We start from the raw sequence: 19,811 nt of genomic DNA, 5'->3' as shown, positions 1-19,811 counted from the left end.
CTGCTCAAATCAGATCTTAAAATGCCTCAAGTATTACCAAATCTTTCAGAAGGAATTACTAATTATTTGGATCAGTATTCTTAAGTGAAAAGCATGATAATTCTCTAGTAATGACTGAATTCAGTATAAGCTTTTGAGGTTTTTGTAAGGTTTTGGATAGTAATGACCTCAAGTGTTACTACATCCTTCTAAAGGAATTCCTAATTATGAGGATCAGTTTTCTGAAGTGAAGATCATGTTAACCCACTAGTAATGACTTAAGTCTTACCAAATCCATCAGAAGGAATTACTATCCTAACCTCAAAAATGTACAATTACTTCAGTAATTACTAGAGAGTTATCATGTTTTTCACTTTAGAATATTGACCCAAATAATTCCTTCTGAAGGATTTGGTAATACTTGAGTCATTACTCATTACTCTGTTCTAAAGTGCTACCAAATTGTCTTTTGCATCACTCTTAACATGATGCACAACGGTAACGTCTAAACCCGTAATGGAAACATAGCACCCATCGCTTCACAGCGAAGCCAGCCGTGAATACAGCACAGAGCATCACAATATATACCGTCGTTGAGATTTTCTTGTGCAACAGAGGAGTTCTGCACCACGAGTTGAATAACTCCACCACGATAATTTGGACAGCGAGATATGATACACCTCCATTATTCCTGCATCCGTTTTTCGCCAGAAACGTGTACGCCTATGTCGTAACCAAAGCAACCCATGCAGATACACTTATGTCTGGACACACAAATCTTATTTGATCACTTGCAATTAATAGTGTGGACCGTCTGTCTGAAAAGATCTGATTTGCCTGCAGTCTGAACATAGCCTTAGTGGATTCTCTAAATCAGGGCTGGGCAACTATGGCCCTCAAGATTCAATGTCCTGCAAAGTTTAGATCCAACCCTAATCAAACACATCTGAACAAGCTAATTATGGTCCTCAGGATTACTAGAAAGATACAGGCAGGTGAGTCTGATTAGGGGTTGGAGGTAATCTCTGCTGAAAAGTGGATCGCAGGGCCAGAGTTGTTGCCCAGACTTGCTCTAAATGCTACTGTATATATCTAGATATCTTCACTGAAAACACAAGGTATTATTACTACAGGTACTAGACTTGCCATGATATCTTAATTTAACAACCTATTATACTATTGCCTTCAGCATAAGACGCATGGATAGGCTCCAGCATCTCTACCACCTGCAGGACAAGCGGTTTGTAAAATGGTTGGATGGATTTTACTGGTATTATTTCTGATTTGACACTAGGAGTTGCTATGGTGTAATTGTTTTGTCTGTACAATAATGTAAACAGTTTGACCATGAATTGTGAATTTTATTTTTAACTAAAAATTTTAATGAAACTGAAAGATAAAGAAAAGCACTGTTAATCGTATGCATGATCTAAAGCAACATAGGAAAAATGTTCCTCATTTTAAATATTTAGTTATATTTAGCCTCAGGATAGGATATTAACTCACTATACAAGCAGGTATAATTGTTTGTTACCACAGCAACTATTTGCTTCCACAATAAACACGCTTCTCTTATGTAAAAAGTACCTGTACAAATGAGAGGCGGCAAGATCACATGGATACTCTGTAAGGTGACATTAGGTGACAACACAGTAGGCTAATGTATTTTTTAGGGTATTGACATTTTATAAAAAGGTACTTTTTTTTGCAAAAACTTTTCAGGTTTAAATAAAAAACTTTCAGCTACAGTAGGCTATTTAAGATTCTCATTGTACAGCATATTTTGTGTACATGGGCACAGTGTGAGGTCTAGAATACTGTGTAGGTGAATGTTGAAAGGTGACTCTTGATTTTGCATTTCATATTTCATGAGGTACTGTCCCTGTGATTCTGGATTCGTTTATATTGCATTCAGGGGTCAGTGTGGTGCGCTTTTAAAGATTGCTGTCTGCTGTGTTTTAGCATGGTCAGCACTCTGCCTCCCTGATTTTCAATTTGAACACTGAAGTAAACTGAAGGGGCCAAGCTCAGGAGTGATCGCTCTGCTCGCATAGTCTGGAAGAAAAGCATCTTGGGCCCTGTCACTACAGATATTACAAGTACTTTAACTTAACAGCAGGGACAATAAGTGTTTTAACTAACCAAATGTTACAAAGTAATTTTCCTTCAACCTTTCTCTTTAAAATGTATTCACTTTTGCATTGCACACTGAGTTGTGAACGGCTTACAAAAAATTCCAGAACACAATGAGAATATGCAAGATCCCAGTCCCTCCAGCTGTGTATTTCCAGCAAGACCGTCTCCTGCCAAGACTCTCTTTGTCTTGTAATTGTATTCTTACTCAACAACTTAGCCCATTACAATATGGATTTTCTCCAGGGATGTGGTTGGAGAGCCACATACGAGTTGTTCGAACACTTCCGCTCTGAAAGATTATCTGCTAGAGTCTATTGTGTTGAGTAATGTCATTATATGGGCAAATCTGATAAAGTCCTGATGTTTCTCATGTAGTGTGCTCAGAGTAGAAATGTTCCGATGCAACTATGCCGCAGTGACATCGATTTGTCGAGAGCTGCTTTCAGTAACCGTTTTAACTGGCGCAACAGTGCTATACGTGCTTTAGCTTCGTTTCCTACGCCGTTACGTTTCAGTGCAACAATATGATAAATATGGAGATTAAATCTTCACTAACCAGCTTTTTTCCCCACTAACCTGCTGCAGTGCTGTGGGATGTGATTTTGGCAGGAGTCCTGACAGTTTAAAAGTGCACCAATATTTTTGCTAACAAGGCCCTCACGACGTCAGGAAACATGGGGGTGCACCATCCCACTGCCAATGAATTACCTCCACGGCTCCTGCCTCTGCTTGAAATTTTGCAGTCACATGCTTACATGCCATATCTCATGGTTAAATGATTCCAGTCAATATTTAAGGCCATCGCAAGACCATAAAACTGACTATCGGCATGAGGTCCTCTAATGATTTAGCAAATGGTCATAAATATAGACAGCGGATTTGATTTAAGTCAATATCTGTAACTCCTCTATAACTCTGAGTTTCCCTGTAGTATTGTACAGCTAAGTGTTGTTCATTAGAGAATGCAAGTCCCCTTTTTGCTGTGAATATAAATAGGTGACTAAATTAACTGTGGAAGGTCATAATTTCCCAAGCGAGGGTTGCTAACATGCTTACAAGTAATGATTGCAATTTCATTTTCTTGATTTAATAGGCCAGAGGAAAACAATTAAATTGCAAGTGATTCTCTCTCTGTGTTTGTGCCTGTGTTTATCTCTGTAGATTCAAACTCTTGAAAGTTGCTCTCAGCTGAAGGCCCAAGGGAATCTGGGCTGAGCTAATGATATTTTTTTCTTTAACAAGTTCATCAGATTAATACTATTACTTGTGATATTGAAAGCTGCAAGACTAATGGAATCAAATAAATATCAATAGTATTTACATGAATGTATTAGATAATTGTTGATAAATGTAAAGGCACAGTTTGTAAGTTTCACTGCTAGAGGTTGCTTATTCAAAACAATAACAAAGGTGTAGCTTGATGATGACGCCGTGAATGAGCGTGGAATTATGGGAGGTGTCATATTCCCCTCCACAGCCGATGGAAAGCAATCCGACAAGACTCATGAAACTCAGAAAACATGTTCATGGGTGATCTAATGTATTTATTAATTGTTTTATTAACATAACTGTGGTATGAAGCAGGGTGGGGCCGAAGCCTGGGACATTTTGCTGTTTTTATTTTGCTTAAATTCCACAGTCGGCCGCTACTGCTTCTTTCATTTTATGTTTATTTTACGAAAGTTGCATTTCAACGTTCGCCTCCTCCTTCCCCGAATTTGAACCTTGTTACAGTTACGTTTGATCACTTAAAGGGATAGTTCACCCAAAAATGAAAGTTGGCCCATGATTTACTCACCCTGAAGTCATTCTAGGTGTATATGACATTCTTCTTTCAGATGAATAAAATCGGAGTTATACTACAAAAGTCCAGGCTAATCCAAGCATTATAATAGCAGTAATAGTTGTTCTGTTTCTGAAGTCCATAAAAAATGCATCTGTCCGTCAAATAACGTGCTCCACATGGCTCTGGGGTGTTAATAAAGGCCTTCTGAAGCGAATCGATGCGTTTGTGTAAGAAAAATATCCATATTTAAAACTTTATAAAGTAAAGTCTCGGCCGACCGCCTTCCGTGTTCAATTTATGGAAAAAGTGTTGAAAGGTCCTCTGCTGATCGAAAGAATAACGCGACCAGGTACGCTCGTCATGACGTCACGTACGCATCTTGAGTTTCACTTTCAACTTTCAACACTTTTCCATGGAAGACAATCGGCTGGAACTTTACTTGATAAAGTTTTAAATATGGATATTTTTCTTACACAAACGCATCGATTCGCTTCAGAAGGCCTTTATTAACACCCCGGAGCCGCGTACAGCACGTTATTCGATGGACAGGTGCATTTTTTTATGGACTTCAAAAACAGAGCAACTATTTCTGCAGTTATAATGCTTGGATTAGCCTGGACTTTTGTAATATAACTCTGATTGTGTTCGTCTGAAAGAAGAATGTCATATACACCTAGGATGACTTGAGGGTGAGTAAATCATGGGCTAATTTTCATTTTTGGATGAACTATCCCTTTAAATTCACATTATTTTTGTTTCATTCTAAATAAAACAGCCGCAGGTCCTGAAAAATAAAGGTCACTTTATTTGATAAATTAAAACGGGCTGCTAACGCAGCACTGTTTTACTTGGTCAAAACAATCATATTAAAAATACATTTGAGTGTGTTGAAAGTTATGTTAACATTACTCTGTGCGTTCACTCATTGCACATTGCATTAAGCTAGATCAATATTAGAATATCATATTAATAAAAGCTGGAGGACTTGTGTTGCTATGGTATGCAATGGTATACAAAAAAAAAAGGTTCTGTCCTATGTGTTCTTTGCTAGATTAACTGAGACTGTTACAGCACTTGCATATTGTTTTAGTAGCTTCTATTGCTCTCATTTGTAAGTCGCTTTGGATAAAAGCGTCTGCTAAATGACTAAATGTAAATGTAAATATATTGTTTGGTGGAGAAAATGTTGTAGTACTGTTACTAAAGCTTTTTCTGATTATGCTGTTAGCCACTTGATAAAATAGCATTGTCTCTGAGACATGGTACAAACATGTTACTCGCGGTAAATCAAGAAAACAAGAGAGTCAAACAATAAGCCTAACCGTGTTGAGATAGCCTATATTACAATGATTAGTTTTCTGTCGATAAAGGTATCCAAACATTTGCTCGCCTGTCTAATAAAACATAATATATAAAGCGTCTTTGGTGTTTTCATGGTTTCTACAGAACTAAAACCCGAAATCGAGGGTAAGGCGGATATGACATCATTGGCGCAATGACACGGGCCGTTACACCGGTCAAAATAGCTAATTTCTCTGGATTTAAACATTATTGAAACATTTGGGATAATGTAAGTGCAAAAGTCAACAAAATATATAACATTATTTGATTGGTTTTCAGAAATCGTACATCTTGTGCCTTTAAGGAGATCCTACTAACATTATAAAGTTTCGGCTTCAGAAATATTTGGTGGGAACATTAGATGCATGGACAAGATCTCCCTGCAGTCTGATCCACCCACACAGCCAGAAAAGAACGAGAGGGGGGAGGGGAAAGAGTGATTACGGCCATTTCATCTGATTATTCATCAGTGTCATTATGATAATGGAGGCAGCATAAGTTATTTTGGCACAATCCAATGATTGTGGCGATTATACCTGGCCATAGACGCTTCAATCTAAATGACTTTACATACTAAGACTCCTACCGGATGCGCAGGGAAAGTAGAGGAGCTGAGGAAGATCTATGTGGGAGTAATTTGCATTACTCCCTCGTTTTGTATCTATTTTCTCTGGCTAAACTGCTTGAAAAGGCCTTCTAAGAGGCAAGTAAGGTATTGATTTTTTTACTTGTTTAAACACACCGGTAGGATAGGGCTTCGATCATTTGAAAGATGTGCATCACTCTCTTTAGAATATACTGAAGCTCAGATGCCGAATGAAATTGTATCATACACGCTACTGTTTAATGCAGTGCGTTTTGGTTTTATTTCGCTGAGCTCGAACATTGCAATAATGTTAATGTGTGTAAAATAAATCGCAGAAGGATCATACTTTTCTAAATTACTTTGAAATCGCACGCTTTCCGAATAAATCGGCAGGTTTATCCCATTGTTTAATGCTATTGTCTATTCAAGGTGAACATGACATGTACTTATAGCGCACTTCAGTCTTTGTAAATTTTAAATGGAGGGCTTCGATTTGTAAAGCCTCTTCTTTGGCTTCAACACAGTCTCCCCATTTAAGTAAAGACCTTGGCAGGCATCCATAAGCACAATCCTTTCTGTAAGCCATTGTTTCCAGGTCCTGAGGAGTCAACACAACGTCTCCTGAGAACTCACTTCAGTGTGTTGTTTTGGTTTGTCCTTTTCATACTTCTAGGGCAAATAAGCCAGAGAACATTAAAGAACATTGTACTGTGTATGTAAGTTTTTACATAATATTTCAATTTAGTTAGAATAACTGATTATGCATTGTTGTGTTGCCTCTAACCCAACAATGAAAATGCGAAAGGGAAATGATGCATATACTATTTACCTATTTCCCAGAAAGGCATTCTGTATTTTACACACATTTTATTAGGTGCACATTTGTTGACAGTCTGAGATGTCCCCTGCTTGCACTTGACTGCATTTAGATGTGTATTCTTAACACTGAATCGATTGCTGTCCTTGTGGAGACCCTTGGTTTCCTAAATGTAGGAAGCAGAGATTTACTGAGATAACAACGAGAGGAGCACAGAGTGTTCCGAAGGACTGCTTCCAAAAATACGATCTAATATTCTGTGAATATTAATTGGCTGATTTAACATCGAATACATAACCCTACTAGGAAAAAAAGATCTCAGTTAATCATTCTGATTATTTTGAACTATGTCTGATATTTATTATGTTATATTTTCATATGTTTTAACTGAAGATAAACAACATAAAATAATAATGAGCAATATGAATCGAGTGCAGTTGGTATAATGACTTTAATCAGTGTCCTGCAGTGACCTTCATCATAATATGCCTTCGCTCTGATGTCTTAGAATGCATTTGGAAGAGTTATCAGATATTGATTGAGAAGTAAAATTCAGAAGATGACCGAGGACAAGTTATATCCACCAGAGAACCTATACAAGAGACTCTCAGTTGTGTTTTTGATAGCGAATGACTGTAGCACTCATGTGAATATAATATTTGCGCAAGGGTAGGGTGTCTGTTTGAGACTAGATTCAAATGAATTGGTTTAAAAGCTTTCAACAGCTCTCTGAAGGGAGGTTAATGTTTATTAGATTTTTATACTGATGTCCCTTGATTATATTCTTCTTGAGCTTCATAAAGAAGCTTATTTTAATTAGTTTATCTGTATCTTTATTTTTGTTTGTGTGTTATATAGGTGTTAAAGCTTTATCTGTGAAACAGGTCATTCATTTGATTGGCATTAGAGACCTCAAGGCATATGCAGGCTTTGAAAAGAGCTCTGCGGGGGGCAATTCAGTAAAAATGCTTTAAATTAGCACATAACTCTTAAGATTCATCATCATCAACAAAGAGCAAGGATAGGCCTTGCATATGCATTTGGATAATTATTAAACTGCTGTTGTTTCTTAGGTGACTCAAAAAGTGTTTGTATATCATTCAATTATTTTGGATATTTCCCTGCAGCATATTTATGTCTTGACTCTTGATTATATAATTTCTTATAATAAAATGAGGCATATGCACAGTCATAGAGACTGGTTTGAGATACAGTATGTAAAATACATGTGAGTTTGAATGTGACAATTGTGTCATCTCTAAGTGTGTGTCAGAAAACGTAGTTACTGCCTAAGACTCAAGCTAATCACTCAATCAATACCTGAGAGATTAGTGTGCTTCCTCTGTAAATTTGTTGGTTATTTTTGGTAATGAAAAAGAGGCTCCTGCCAGGACATGCCCTGATTACCTCACGCATTCCATTAAATGTGCGTCCATTGGAAGTTCTCTCAGCTTCTCACAGTAAGGTGTCAATTACGCTGCTGCTAACTAACATTCATTGCCTACCAGCGAGATTAACGTCTCACTGTGACTAAATCAATCACAGTCCTCGGTTTTAACAATTTTATAAGATAATCAGCAACACAGATGCACAGTGTGACCATCTGAGACATTTCATCGTGTAATGGGACAAGAAAGACAGTTAAAGATTAGTTCACTTCAAAATGTAAATTTCCTGATAGTTTACTCACGCCCATGCCATCCAAGATGTTCATGCCTTTCTTTTTTCAGTGGAAAATAAATAACGTTTTTTGAGGAAAACATTTAAGGATTTTTCTCCGCACAATGGACTTCAATGGCAACCAACAGGTTGAAGGTCCAAATCAATGCAGTTTCAAAGAGCTTTGAAGGGCTTCAAATGGCTCTGCACAATCCCAGCTGAGGAATAGGGTCTTATCTAGTGAAACCATCTGTCTTTTTTTTTTTTTTTATGTATATAAATGTTTTTTTTTTTTTTTTTAAATGACCGGAGGTTTGGCTAGATAAGACCCTATTCCTCAGCTGGGATTGTGCAGAGCCTCTGAAGCCCTTTGAAACTGCATTGATTTGGACCTTCAACCCGTTGGTTGCCATGTAAGTACATTATATTGAGAAAAATCCTGGAATGTTTTCCTCAAAAAACGTAATTTCTTTTCGACTGAAGAAAGAAAGATGGGAGTGAGTAAAATCAATTTTCATTTTAAAGTGAACTAATCCTTTAATTCAAATTTAATCATTAATTTTATTCTAAGAAGAATGAAGTATGTTCAAGACACATACTATTTAGACTTGATCATCACTGACAAAAGTATGCGATATTTCCAGTCGGGATTCAGACTGCTTCTAACAACAGACTGTGATCCAATACTCATGACAAAAGTCAAGCTCACAATCATCTGGAACGTTTATTTACTGTATAATACCATTTATTAACCAACATGCAGCCCACTTATTCATTGAGGTTGTTGAGGAGGTGTTATTGGTGTCATGCGACTTCAGCTCCTGTAGTCATTTTGATCGGAGAGCTCTCTGTCTCATACTTTATTTACTTTCCTACTGTGGTGGGAGATTCTGCGAGTCAAATTATGCAATTATGACTGAGCTTGCTTGATCTTGTAAATGAAAGCATTTCTATTTATTTCAAGATACTCGATCGCCTCACTTTCAGTCTCACTGAAATTAAATTTTGCTTGTCAAAGTCGGATTATAAAAGACTTGTGTCAGGGGTCCTGAATTCCTCACCCTTTTTATTTCCCACTCATTATTAATGAGAATACTGATTATAGTAACCTATTTGCAAACAGCGTAGGTAATAAGACATCTCATTTTTCATGAGAACACTTGAGCAGATAATGAGAGCGGAGACTTGTGGGTGAAGGAATTTTAAATTTAGTGTGTGCTGTAGCAGTGGCACATTTCTTGTAGGTTTTGACAATTCGGTTTCTCTGTATCTTCATAGTATGTGCAAGCATAGAGTGCTGAATATACAAGGCAAACACACATCCTTATCTGCAGATATGCCCAGTGATGGACCTGTCTGCAGCTTAATCCATCCCTCTGACAGCTTGCTGTGACAGGATTTCCATATATCTCATTTTAGTGCATAGCATAAAAGATTCAGGAGTGTTTATTTCACATATTTTTTTAACATTACAGTAACATCACACAAGCATGTTCTTTAATGGGTGTGGCTAGTTTCTCAGTGAAAAATTATGTATTTATTATTCTCTTTTGAAACCAACTAGTTTTTTTTTTTCCTTTGTTAATTGCAGGACGTCTTGATTGGGTTAAAAAAGTGTGGACAGAAACATAGGTTAGGTCAAAGTGAAATACATTTCTGCTAAAACAAAAAGAAATCAAGAAAATGACATCTTTCCATCAATTATTCTTTGAATTCTTTGTGGTGTGTGTTTCTGTGCGCAGGCTCATTAAACATCCATGACGGAAATGATGCACAATTTATCAGCCACGTTGAAGAACTATATTTTGCATGTACATTGCCTAAACAGCAGTACTTGTTTTTGTTCGACATCAGAATATCAGAAATGTGCATGCGGCACCATTTGACAGAAGAATGTTCTTTTTGTTATGACAAATTGCCGAACAACAGCAGAATCTGATGTTCTGTTTGACTGCCATCACGTTACGCTGACATTTCAACATGACACATTTTGCTAACAGATTTATTTTCCTCTTCCTCTTTTTCAGACTGCCTATCAATGTTTGGGGAGAGAAAATCAGTGGGCATTAAATTATGAATGTTGAACAAGATGACCTCTTACCATCAGCGCCAGATGTTGAGAGGTCCTAGATGGAAAGGGGCTTGGTTTGACCCCTTGTTTCTCCTGCTTTTAGCCCTGCAGTTGCTTGTTGTCGCCGGATTGGTGAGAGCCCAGACCTGTCCGTCTGTATGTTCCTGCAGTAATCAATTTAGTAAGGTCATCTGCACGCGCAGAGGGCTAAAGGATGTCCCTGATGGCATCTCCACCAATACACGATATCTAAACCTTCAGGACAATCAAATCCAGGTCATCAAAGTAGACAGTTTCAAGCATCTACGACACCTTGAGATTCTTCAGATTAGCAGAAACCACATCCGCAACATCGAGATTGGCGCCTTCAACGGCCTGACCAGCCTTAACACTCTGGAGCTTTTTGACAATCGCCTCACGACCATCCCAAATGGCGCCTTTGAGTATCTATCAAAACTGAAAGAGCTGTGGCTTAGGAATAACCCTATTGAGAGCATACCATCTGATGCCTTCAGTCGCTTGCCCTCCTTGCGGCGGTTGGACTTGGGAGAGCTGAAACGTCTCTCCTACATCTCGAGCGGAGCATTTCAGGGCTTGAGTAACCTTCGCTACCTGAATCTGGGCATGTGTAACCTTAAAGAGGTCCCCAACATTCAGCCCTTGATTCGTCTGGATGAGCTGGAGATGTCCGGGAACCAGCTCACCGTCATCCAGCCCAGTTCTTTTAAGGGTCTTGTCCATCTTCAGAAGCTGTGGATGATGCACGCCCAAGTCCAAACCATAGAGCGGAACTCCTTTGATGACCTGCACTCTTTGCGAGAGCTCAACCTGGCTCACAACAACCTTACATTTTTGCCCCATGATCTCTTCACACCTTTGCACCATCTGCAGCGAGTGCATTTGCATCACAATCCCTGGAACTGTAACTGTGATATTCTTTGGCTCAGCTGGTGGCTGAGAGAGACCGTACCAACAAACACCAGCTGCTGCGCACGCTGTAATTCCCCTCCCAGCCTCAGGGGACGCTACATCGGTGAGCTGGACCAGAGCTACTTTCAGTGCTATGCCCCCGTTATCGTCGAACCGCCTGCCGACCTCAATTTGACTGAAGGAATGGCGGCAGAGCTCAAATGTCGGACAAATTCAGTAACCTCTGTCAGCTGGCTAACACCAAATGGCTCCATCATAACACATGGGGTGCTCAAAATGCGCATTACCGTCCAAAACGACGGAACGCTAAACTTCACCAACGTCACCATCCAGGACACAGGAACCTACACTTGCATGGTAAGCAACATGCTAGGCAACATTTCAGCCTCTGCTGTCCTCAACGTGACATCCGTTGACAACAGTGGCTTTAGTTACTTCACTACGGTCACCGTAGAGACAATTGAAACCCCTATCGATGGGGAGAGTAGGACACCGGTGCAGCCTTCTTTCGGCTGGGCGTCCTCCTCGACCACAAGGGGAACACCCATCACCACCGAGAGAGCTTACACTATTCCTGTGACTGACATGGACATTGATGGCGCTCTCAATGGTTTGGAGGAGGTGATGAAAACCACCAAGATTATTATTGGCTGTTTTGTGGCCATCACGCTCATGGCGGCCGTCATGCTTATAATATTCTACAAGATGCGCAAGCAGCACCACCAGCAGGATCACGATGGGCCGACCCGCACCATTGAGATCATCAACGTCCACGAGGAGCTGACGAGGGTTCCGGCCATGGAGAGTCACCTGACTCTTCCGCCCCTGGAGCATGATCATTACAACCACTATAACTCCTACAAAACTGCTTATAACCATGTGTCTGCTCTAAGCTCGCTGCATAGTTCAGTGCATGAACCTTTACTAATCCAAGCCAGCTCGAAGGATAACGTACAGGAGACGCAAATTTGACCATGTTGGGCGAAGTGAATTCTACTAATGCCGTTAAAATTTTGGTTGTGGACATGCTGTCGTCATGAACTTGACAGTGTGCATTAAGACGTTCAGCAATGTCAGTGAGAGCCAGGGTGTATGTATCATTATTTTAACAAGTGTCTTTACAAATCTTATTTATTTAAAGATATGTGAAGTGACTGAATCATGGAATCATTAGACAAAAAATCGTTTTTCATTTTCAGTTCTATATTTTGCAAACTGGGGGAATCGATGGTTTACTTTCATGTGCTGGTAGAATTAAGGTCAACTGCATTGCTTATGAGAGCAATGAGACAACAGTTGTTGTTGTTGTTGTTGTTTTTAGTTGTGGCATATTACATCCCATTGCTCCAGTGTGTTTTCATTTTTTTTTGAGACTGGCCACTGAAAACAGCAGACTTTAAATCGCATGGAGCACTTTGATATGAATGGTGGGCCTGATGGATGCAGCGACTCTAGAGAGGTGTATAAATGGTTACATTTCCCCATGAAAAATCCTGTCATTGAACAAAAGCTTTCATTATCAGGGCCTGGATTATTCTGCAAATGCAGCTAGCGTGAAAGGAAACATTTCTAAAATTTATAGAAGCCACTGTTCTGAACACACATCAATTGACTTCAATTCAGAAAATAGGTTTGCATAATTGCCTTGAAGCACTTCTTAAATCAAGTTAGGGTAAGGGATAATCAAGTTATTATCTAAAACGTGAAATTCACTTGAAAAACGTGGCACTTGAAATTCAGCATTTTGTTGTTGTTTTTCCCCCCAAAATCTGTAAATATATTTACAACTGTAAATGCCACAGACCTATAAATATAAAAATGAATTTCTATACATTAGTGAACAGTTCAATTGTAGCTCCAATGTCACATGTGTGTGGAATAGTATGATCGTGAAATAACCCTGAGTAGCTGAGGACAAGGGAATATGATTTCTAAGATTGTGTGGGTTTCAGAAAAAAAATGGCTGAGGAAATAAATAATGAAATAAGAAAAATAGCCTGTTATTGTCTCTATGGAAACCAATAACCTAGTGAAAAACACACTGGACAAAATCAGAGTGCACCCAGTGCATAAAACGTGTATTGTTTATTTGAAAACGGCATTATTTTCAAGAGAAGGGATTTTTTAATCACAGGTTTTTACTGTGAATGTGTGCATTTGTGAGTTGTGCCTGCCATATACTGTACCATCCATTATTATTTTACCATTGTCTGTCGAATTTTACGTTCATTCTGTTGTGTGTTTTAAAATTAACTGTTGGAAGGGTTTATTTGACTGGCAACTGCATACCTCACCTAACATGATCGAGTGTGTGTCCATACGTGTAAAGGGTTGTTCGTTTGTATGCTTTACCATGAAAGCATGTTTTTCACCAGCTTGTGTATTGCTTTCTCAAAACGTTGATAAAAGCTTATGTGTGATGTCTCTCTCCCCCCTTTTAATCATTTTGGACGGCATGATAAGAAGATGTGATACTGGTCTCACCAGTCAACTGCTGAAGTAAACCTAATAGGTTCATATGTCAAAGGCATCAGAAAGGTACATGAAGAAAATACCTCTAATTCATTATATGTGCTGACAAGTTTCATTTTAAATAGACGTTTTCCAGCAGGGAATTCATCACACAGCATTTTGTATGCAACGTTGTATCCTCTTACATTTTAGCATTGAATTAACAGAGTCGTCTGCTGAATGTGACAAATATCCTTTTATATTTAATTCTACATGTTTAATTTTGTGGTGGCCCCAGTCTTTTACTTTCACCCTCATTGTCATTCATATATATATATATATAGAAGATGAACTGTTGTTACATGTTAAGCATTTCATAAAGGATAAACTGCAGCATTTGTGTTTTTTTAATCAATTATTTTTTTGTATCCAATTAAAAAAATGTTCCTACCATTTTTATTGTACATAGCAGGTGGGATGAATTGGAACACATGAAAAACAGCATTGTGCTGTTGAAAAAAACGATGAAAATGTCTCTGTTTTCAGAGGGTCTGTACGTGAAGGCTAGCTTGCTCCTATCTGCTTCGGTGTTCCTGAGCACTGCATCAGTTACAGAAGCTACTATGACTAGATCATTGAAACCTACATGGCCTACATAGAAAATCTGTGGTTTTGGACAAAGCGGATTCTCTTTTTTGTTTTCTTCTTGTGATTTGTTTGTTATTAGATTTCTATGCTGAACTGAAGTGATTTTTTTGGCAAGAGAATGTCTCTTTATTGACATATTTCTACAAGAACTGTTATTGAAAATAACCAATAATATTTCTGTCAAACTACATATTTGCTGATCAATTCATAATGCTATGGGGATACAGCTAACTAAGCGTTAACCATGAAAAAATATAAAATACCAGAGATTGTAGTTCATACAGTACATGCTGTAAATGTAAATAAAATGTTTTCTTTTTCTAAAGTGTGGGGACTGTGCTTTAGCTGTTCATGCTATAATTTCCACAAAACCAATACATTTGTATTTGTATTTTCTCTGTTTATTACAAAAAGAAATATAGCTGCAAGCAGCTATTAATGGGGTTTGAGCGCTTTAAGGCATTTAAGCACATGCGTAAAAGAGTATTGTTTTATTTGGCAAGCCTGTAACCACCTATAGATCATAGATGGAAAAGTCCATTTACAGACAAAACAGGCAATTTACTAAGGAAACATTTTTAACAGTTATCAAGGAACCTAGAATAAGTTCACAACTCTTGGTGGTCCTAGAGGCAAACAGGCCCAGTGAGTTTTCGTTCCGATCAGCTTCCCTGTCTGAACCGCTCGAACTTCATTGGCCGACGAAGGCCATGTTTTTCAAGATACGCACATGTCCTTGTAAATGATCGCGGCACAATAGACAAAGACACTGCATGCTAATTTGCTAAGGCCTTTTTCATGCGACCACAAACCAAGCTTGTACGTAGGTGAGTTTGGGGAAATTATCTCATTCCATTCAAGTAAAAATGACCACTCCCACGTCGAACGTTTTGGTGTCTGTCATGGGATAAATCAAAATTTTTACTTTTTTTGATAATCATTGACAATCAGATTGCCCAATCAGGTGGAAAGCCTAGGACTAGTTTGCAAATATATATATATATATTTTTTATCCAAAATACGAACGTTTGACAAACGGTTTAGGAGTTATGAGCCATTACATACTTTTGATCACTGTAGTTTGGGGCGAGCCTTGGTGATGTTGTAGATGGGGTAGGTACTACCATCCCTCAAAGTTTCAAGTCTACGACTTGCGTTTTGGTCTGCCCAATCACTTTTAGGGGAAAATGCTGATCCTTGGAAATTCTAACAATTATTTAGCCATAGCATACAATTCCTTTTGGTCTCAGGGGTAAATGTTAACCTCGCCTTGAACTACATTTTAATAAGATGTTTCTGAAGTGGAATATATGTTAGATAAATGGAAATATTTCTGACTTGTGGCCCAAGCCTTGATTGGGAGTGTGACCAATCAAGGCTTGAGCCATAGGATGCATTAGCTCTATATGTTAAGATTTCAATATTTTGTTGTACTTGTCTACACCAAGTAGTCTTAAGTTAATATTCATTGATCCTTGCTGTTGTATTAAATAGGTGTCAAATCCCATAAATAACTTTTAAACTAGTAATTTAAATGATGCATGTGAGGACCCTGTCCGTTTGAAAAACCACAAAGAGACAGTACAGTGCATACAGTCAGTCTATAAATGGAAGAAATCAAAAGCACATTTTATGATATTGCTGTTTGATTTGATTCCCGATTTGAAATATGTTATTTAAATGTAATTTCAACAAACTGCAACAGATTTCTCTCTTTCCACATTCAAGTAAATATGAGTTGAACTTGCATGGCTGGAAATAGCTTGCCTGTGGGCGTTAAGAATATGGCTGAATAAGTGAACTGACATGCCTTAACATGACTTTGGAGAAAGCCACATGTTTGTGATTTCCCTTGTGAATAAACTATTTAGATACTATTTAGAAGTCCTCCACAATAAGGTTACAATAGCTGACATCTGGTCACCTATTATTACTCTATAAACTCTGTTTTCATCTTAAAAATTAGACACGCAGTTCAGAAACTGTAGAATTACAGTGTGTGGGTGACTACACTCTAAAAACAATGATGCTATATGGCACTAAAAGTGGTTCTTGGCTCATAATCATAGGGGAACCTATTTAAGTGCTGTATAGCACCAATCTTCAGTGGTTCTTCAGGAGTTCTTCACCGGTTCTTTGGCTGAGGTGCTAAATAGCACCACTACCATATACAGAACATATGGTGCTAAATAACACCAAAAGTGGTTCCCCTATGATTACGACCAAGAACCACCATATATATAGTGCCATATAGAACCTTTTTTTTTTTTTTTGAGTGATGCAAGATGTTGATAATGAAACATTAGCATATGTTTTTGTTAAATATATGTGTTCTGTTGAACCATCAACATGAGTCCTGCTCTACACTGAAAACAATGATTTGTTGAATTTACTAACAAATTTTATCGTAAGTGGTCACAATCAATTTATTTTATCTCAATTTAAACAAAAACACATGCAATTCCCATAAAACCAATTCATTTTTTTAAATTAAAATCAAAAAACTAAATTTAAATGATTTAAACGAGCACAAATGAATTATGCTTAATTTAATCGGGCCATAATCATTTTTTTCAGTGTACCACTTTAGGATACTACCATATTACATCCATTGACATACAAATATATGTGCAAAATATACTTCAAGTTATTACTTACTGTATATGAAGTGAAGTGACATGAAGGCCAATTGGTAACCCATACTCGGAATTTGTCCTCTGCATTTAACATATCAAAGTTAGTGCACACATTAAGCAGTGAGTAGTGAACACACACTGCAAACCGTAGCCCGGAGCTGTGGGAAGCCATTTAATGAGGCAATTGGGGGTTAGGTACCTTGCTCAAGGGCACCTCAGTCGTTTCATGCAGTATTGAGAATCGAACCTGCAACTTTCTGGCTGACTCTCTAACTATTAGGCCACAACCACCCACAATATAGGATGAGTTTGAAAGCAAGGACTTTTTTCTATCACCTGTGGATCTGCAAACCCACTGAGACTTCATTTTCCATGGCAAGAAAAGGCTGTCTTCATGCGTTATTCCATTCAAATGAGGAAGCCTGCATGAAGCAAAGCCACAGGTTCACACTGAACACTTTATAGCACTGACATCAAATTGAGAGACAAGTGACCCCTAGACACCCAAAGGCATATTTTGGTTTAGGATGGACTTGGTTTCACAGCACCTTATGTTGATTTATGAGCTACTTGACATCTAATCCATAGGGCTTAGACTGAGGTCTTCACAGCGCTACAAACTTGTGAATTGAATTTATAGGTGCCCTGCATTGTCTCGTTCCCCGTGTGATTAATTGTGCAGGGCCTCCTGACAGACGGAAGTACATCAGTTAATTAATTTTTCCAGGACAACGCCATTAGCCACACAGGAAGAGGACGGGTGTGCGTTGGAATAGAATACAGGTGCAGTCTGCGTGTCTGCCTGTCCCAGCCCACAGCGCCGCCTGTAATAATTAATCTCTTCAATGATTCACACAAGCTGTCAGCAGCCCTCGTCTTTTTACAGGTAGCAGTATCCCCCATCACTGCAATTACTGCGATATGGAAGGGATCAGTTACAACAACATATACCATTTGAGCGATGACTGGTTCCTTTACGTAGAAACTCTACAGACTTTGGCATCTTTATCTTTTAAATAGTGCTGATATAGTTATCTGCCGTTATGATCTTTTCTCTTGTATTGGCAGCGAAAAGGCGATGAAATACGGAAAGCTTTGCTTCTGCCAGGAAATCCACTTACTCCTCCGTCTGCAGAAACATTTAGACATCACATTAATTCATCTTCATCTCATATTTTTGGCTGCAAGCGGAGAAGATATGAATAGATGAATCTAACAAAACAAAGTACACATCTAAAACAAAAATAAAAGATTTTCTTGTGGATGAAGTCAATGATAATACAGTCATTACAGCAAATCATTACTGCAAAACTCTGACAAGGTGATCAGGACTCACCAAATGAACAAACAAACAAACAAAAAGATAATTAAATATGGAAACATTAAAATCAGCATGAAACAGAACTTGCAATAGTTTTTTTAATTTCCTATTGTGAGGTACACCGATCAGACATAACATTATGACCACCTTCCTAATATTGTGTTTGGCCCCCCATGCCAGAACAGCCCTGACCCTGTCGAGGCATGGACTCCACTAGACCCCTGAAGGTGTGCTGTGGTATCTGGCACCAAGATGTTAGCAGCAGATCCTTTAAGTCACATGGATGGAAGGACCCAAGGTTTCCCAGCAGAACATTGCCCAAAGCATCACACAGCCTCCGCTGGCTTGTCTTCTTCCCATAGTGCATGTGTTCCCCAGGTAAGTGATGCCCACACATCCGGCCATCCACGTGATTTAAAAGAAAACGTGATTCATCAGACCAGGCCACCTTCTTCCATTGCTCTGTGGTCCAGTTCTGAAGTTCACATGCCCACTGTTGCCGCTTTTGGCGGTGGACAGGGGCAGCATGGGCACCCTGACAGGTCTGCGGCTATGCGGCCCCATACGTAACAAAATGCGATGCACTGTTTATTGTGACACCTTTCTATTAGAACCAGCATTAACTTCTTGAGCAATTTGAGCTACAGTAGCTTGTCTGTTTGATCGGACCAAACAGGCCAGCCTTCGCTCTGCACTTGCATCAATGAGCCTTGGCCGCCCATGACCCTGTCACTAGTTCACCACTGTTCCTTCCTTTGACCACTTTTGGTAGATACTGACCACTGCAGACCGGGAACACCCCACAAGAGCTGCAGTTTTGGAGATGCTCTGATCCAGTTGTCTAGCCATCACAATTTGGCGCTTGTCAAATTCGCTCCAATCCTTACGTTTGCCCATTTTTCTCACTTTGAGGACAAAATGTTCCCTTGTTGCCTAATATATCCCACCCACTAACAGGTGCCGTGATGAAGAGATAATCAGTGTTATTCACTTCACCTGTAAACCTGTCATAATGTTATCCCTGATCGATGTATATCCAAGTGAAAAGGCTTCTGATGCAAGAAAAAGTTATTTTTTTAATCAGGAATTGATTGAATCATTTGGATTGTTGTCGTTTGCTATTGCTATCTAATGTGAGTGACAGGTCGTCCCATAATTGCGGCAAAAAACGAAGAGAAGAGAAGAGAAGAGAAGAGAAGAGAAGAGAAGAGAAGAGAAGAGAAGAGAAGAGAAGAGAAGAGAAGAGAAGAGAAGAGAAGAGAAGAGAAGAGAAGAGAAGACATGTTAAAAGAGGGAGAAGTTATAAAATACTAATGTGAACGGATTAATCATTTATAATAAATGATGCAATATTCCTTAAAAAATAAGAAATTTGATTTAATATGGTGACTTTAAATATTGATTAGAGCTGAAATTATTTCATAATTTTACCTGTAAATTATTTTCACAC

General features: G+C 38.6%; 1 protein-coding gene across 1 annotated transcript in view; it reads left to right on the top strand.

Annotated features, from left to right (window-relative positions):
- The window catches only part of lrrc4cb (leucine rich repeat containing 4C-b), a 33,743-nt gene extending 19,017 nt beyond the window's left edge, over window positions 1-14,726 (top strand). The window contains exon 2 of the mRNA XM_079810177.1: window positions 10,332-14,726. Coding sequence (XP_079666303.1) covers window positions 10,382-12,277 — 1,896 coding nt within the window. The 5' untranslated portion in view covers window positions 10,332-10,381 and the 3' untranslated portion in view covers window positions 12,278-14,726. The remainder of the gene's footprint in view (window positions 1-10,331) is intronic.
- Window positions 14,727-19,811: the final 5,085 nt, after the last annotated feature.

This window comes from Gobio gobio (genome assembly GCF_949357685.1).
Source record: "Gobio gobio genome assembly, chromosome: 2".
In the NCBI taxonomy this organism is placed as follows: Eukaryota; Metazoa; Chordata; class Actinopteri; order Cypriniformes; family Gobionidae; genus Gobio; species Gobio gobio.
Note: the sequence above shows the minus strand (reverse complement) of the source record. Positions and strands in the feature narration are given on the sequence as shown.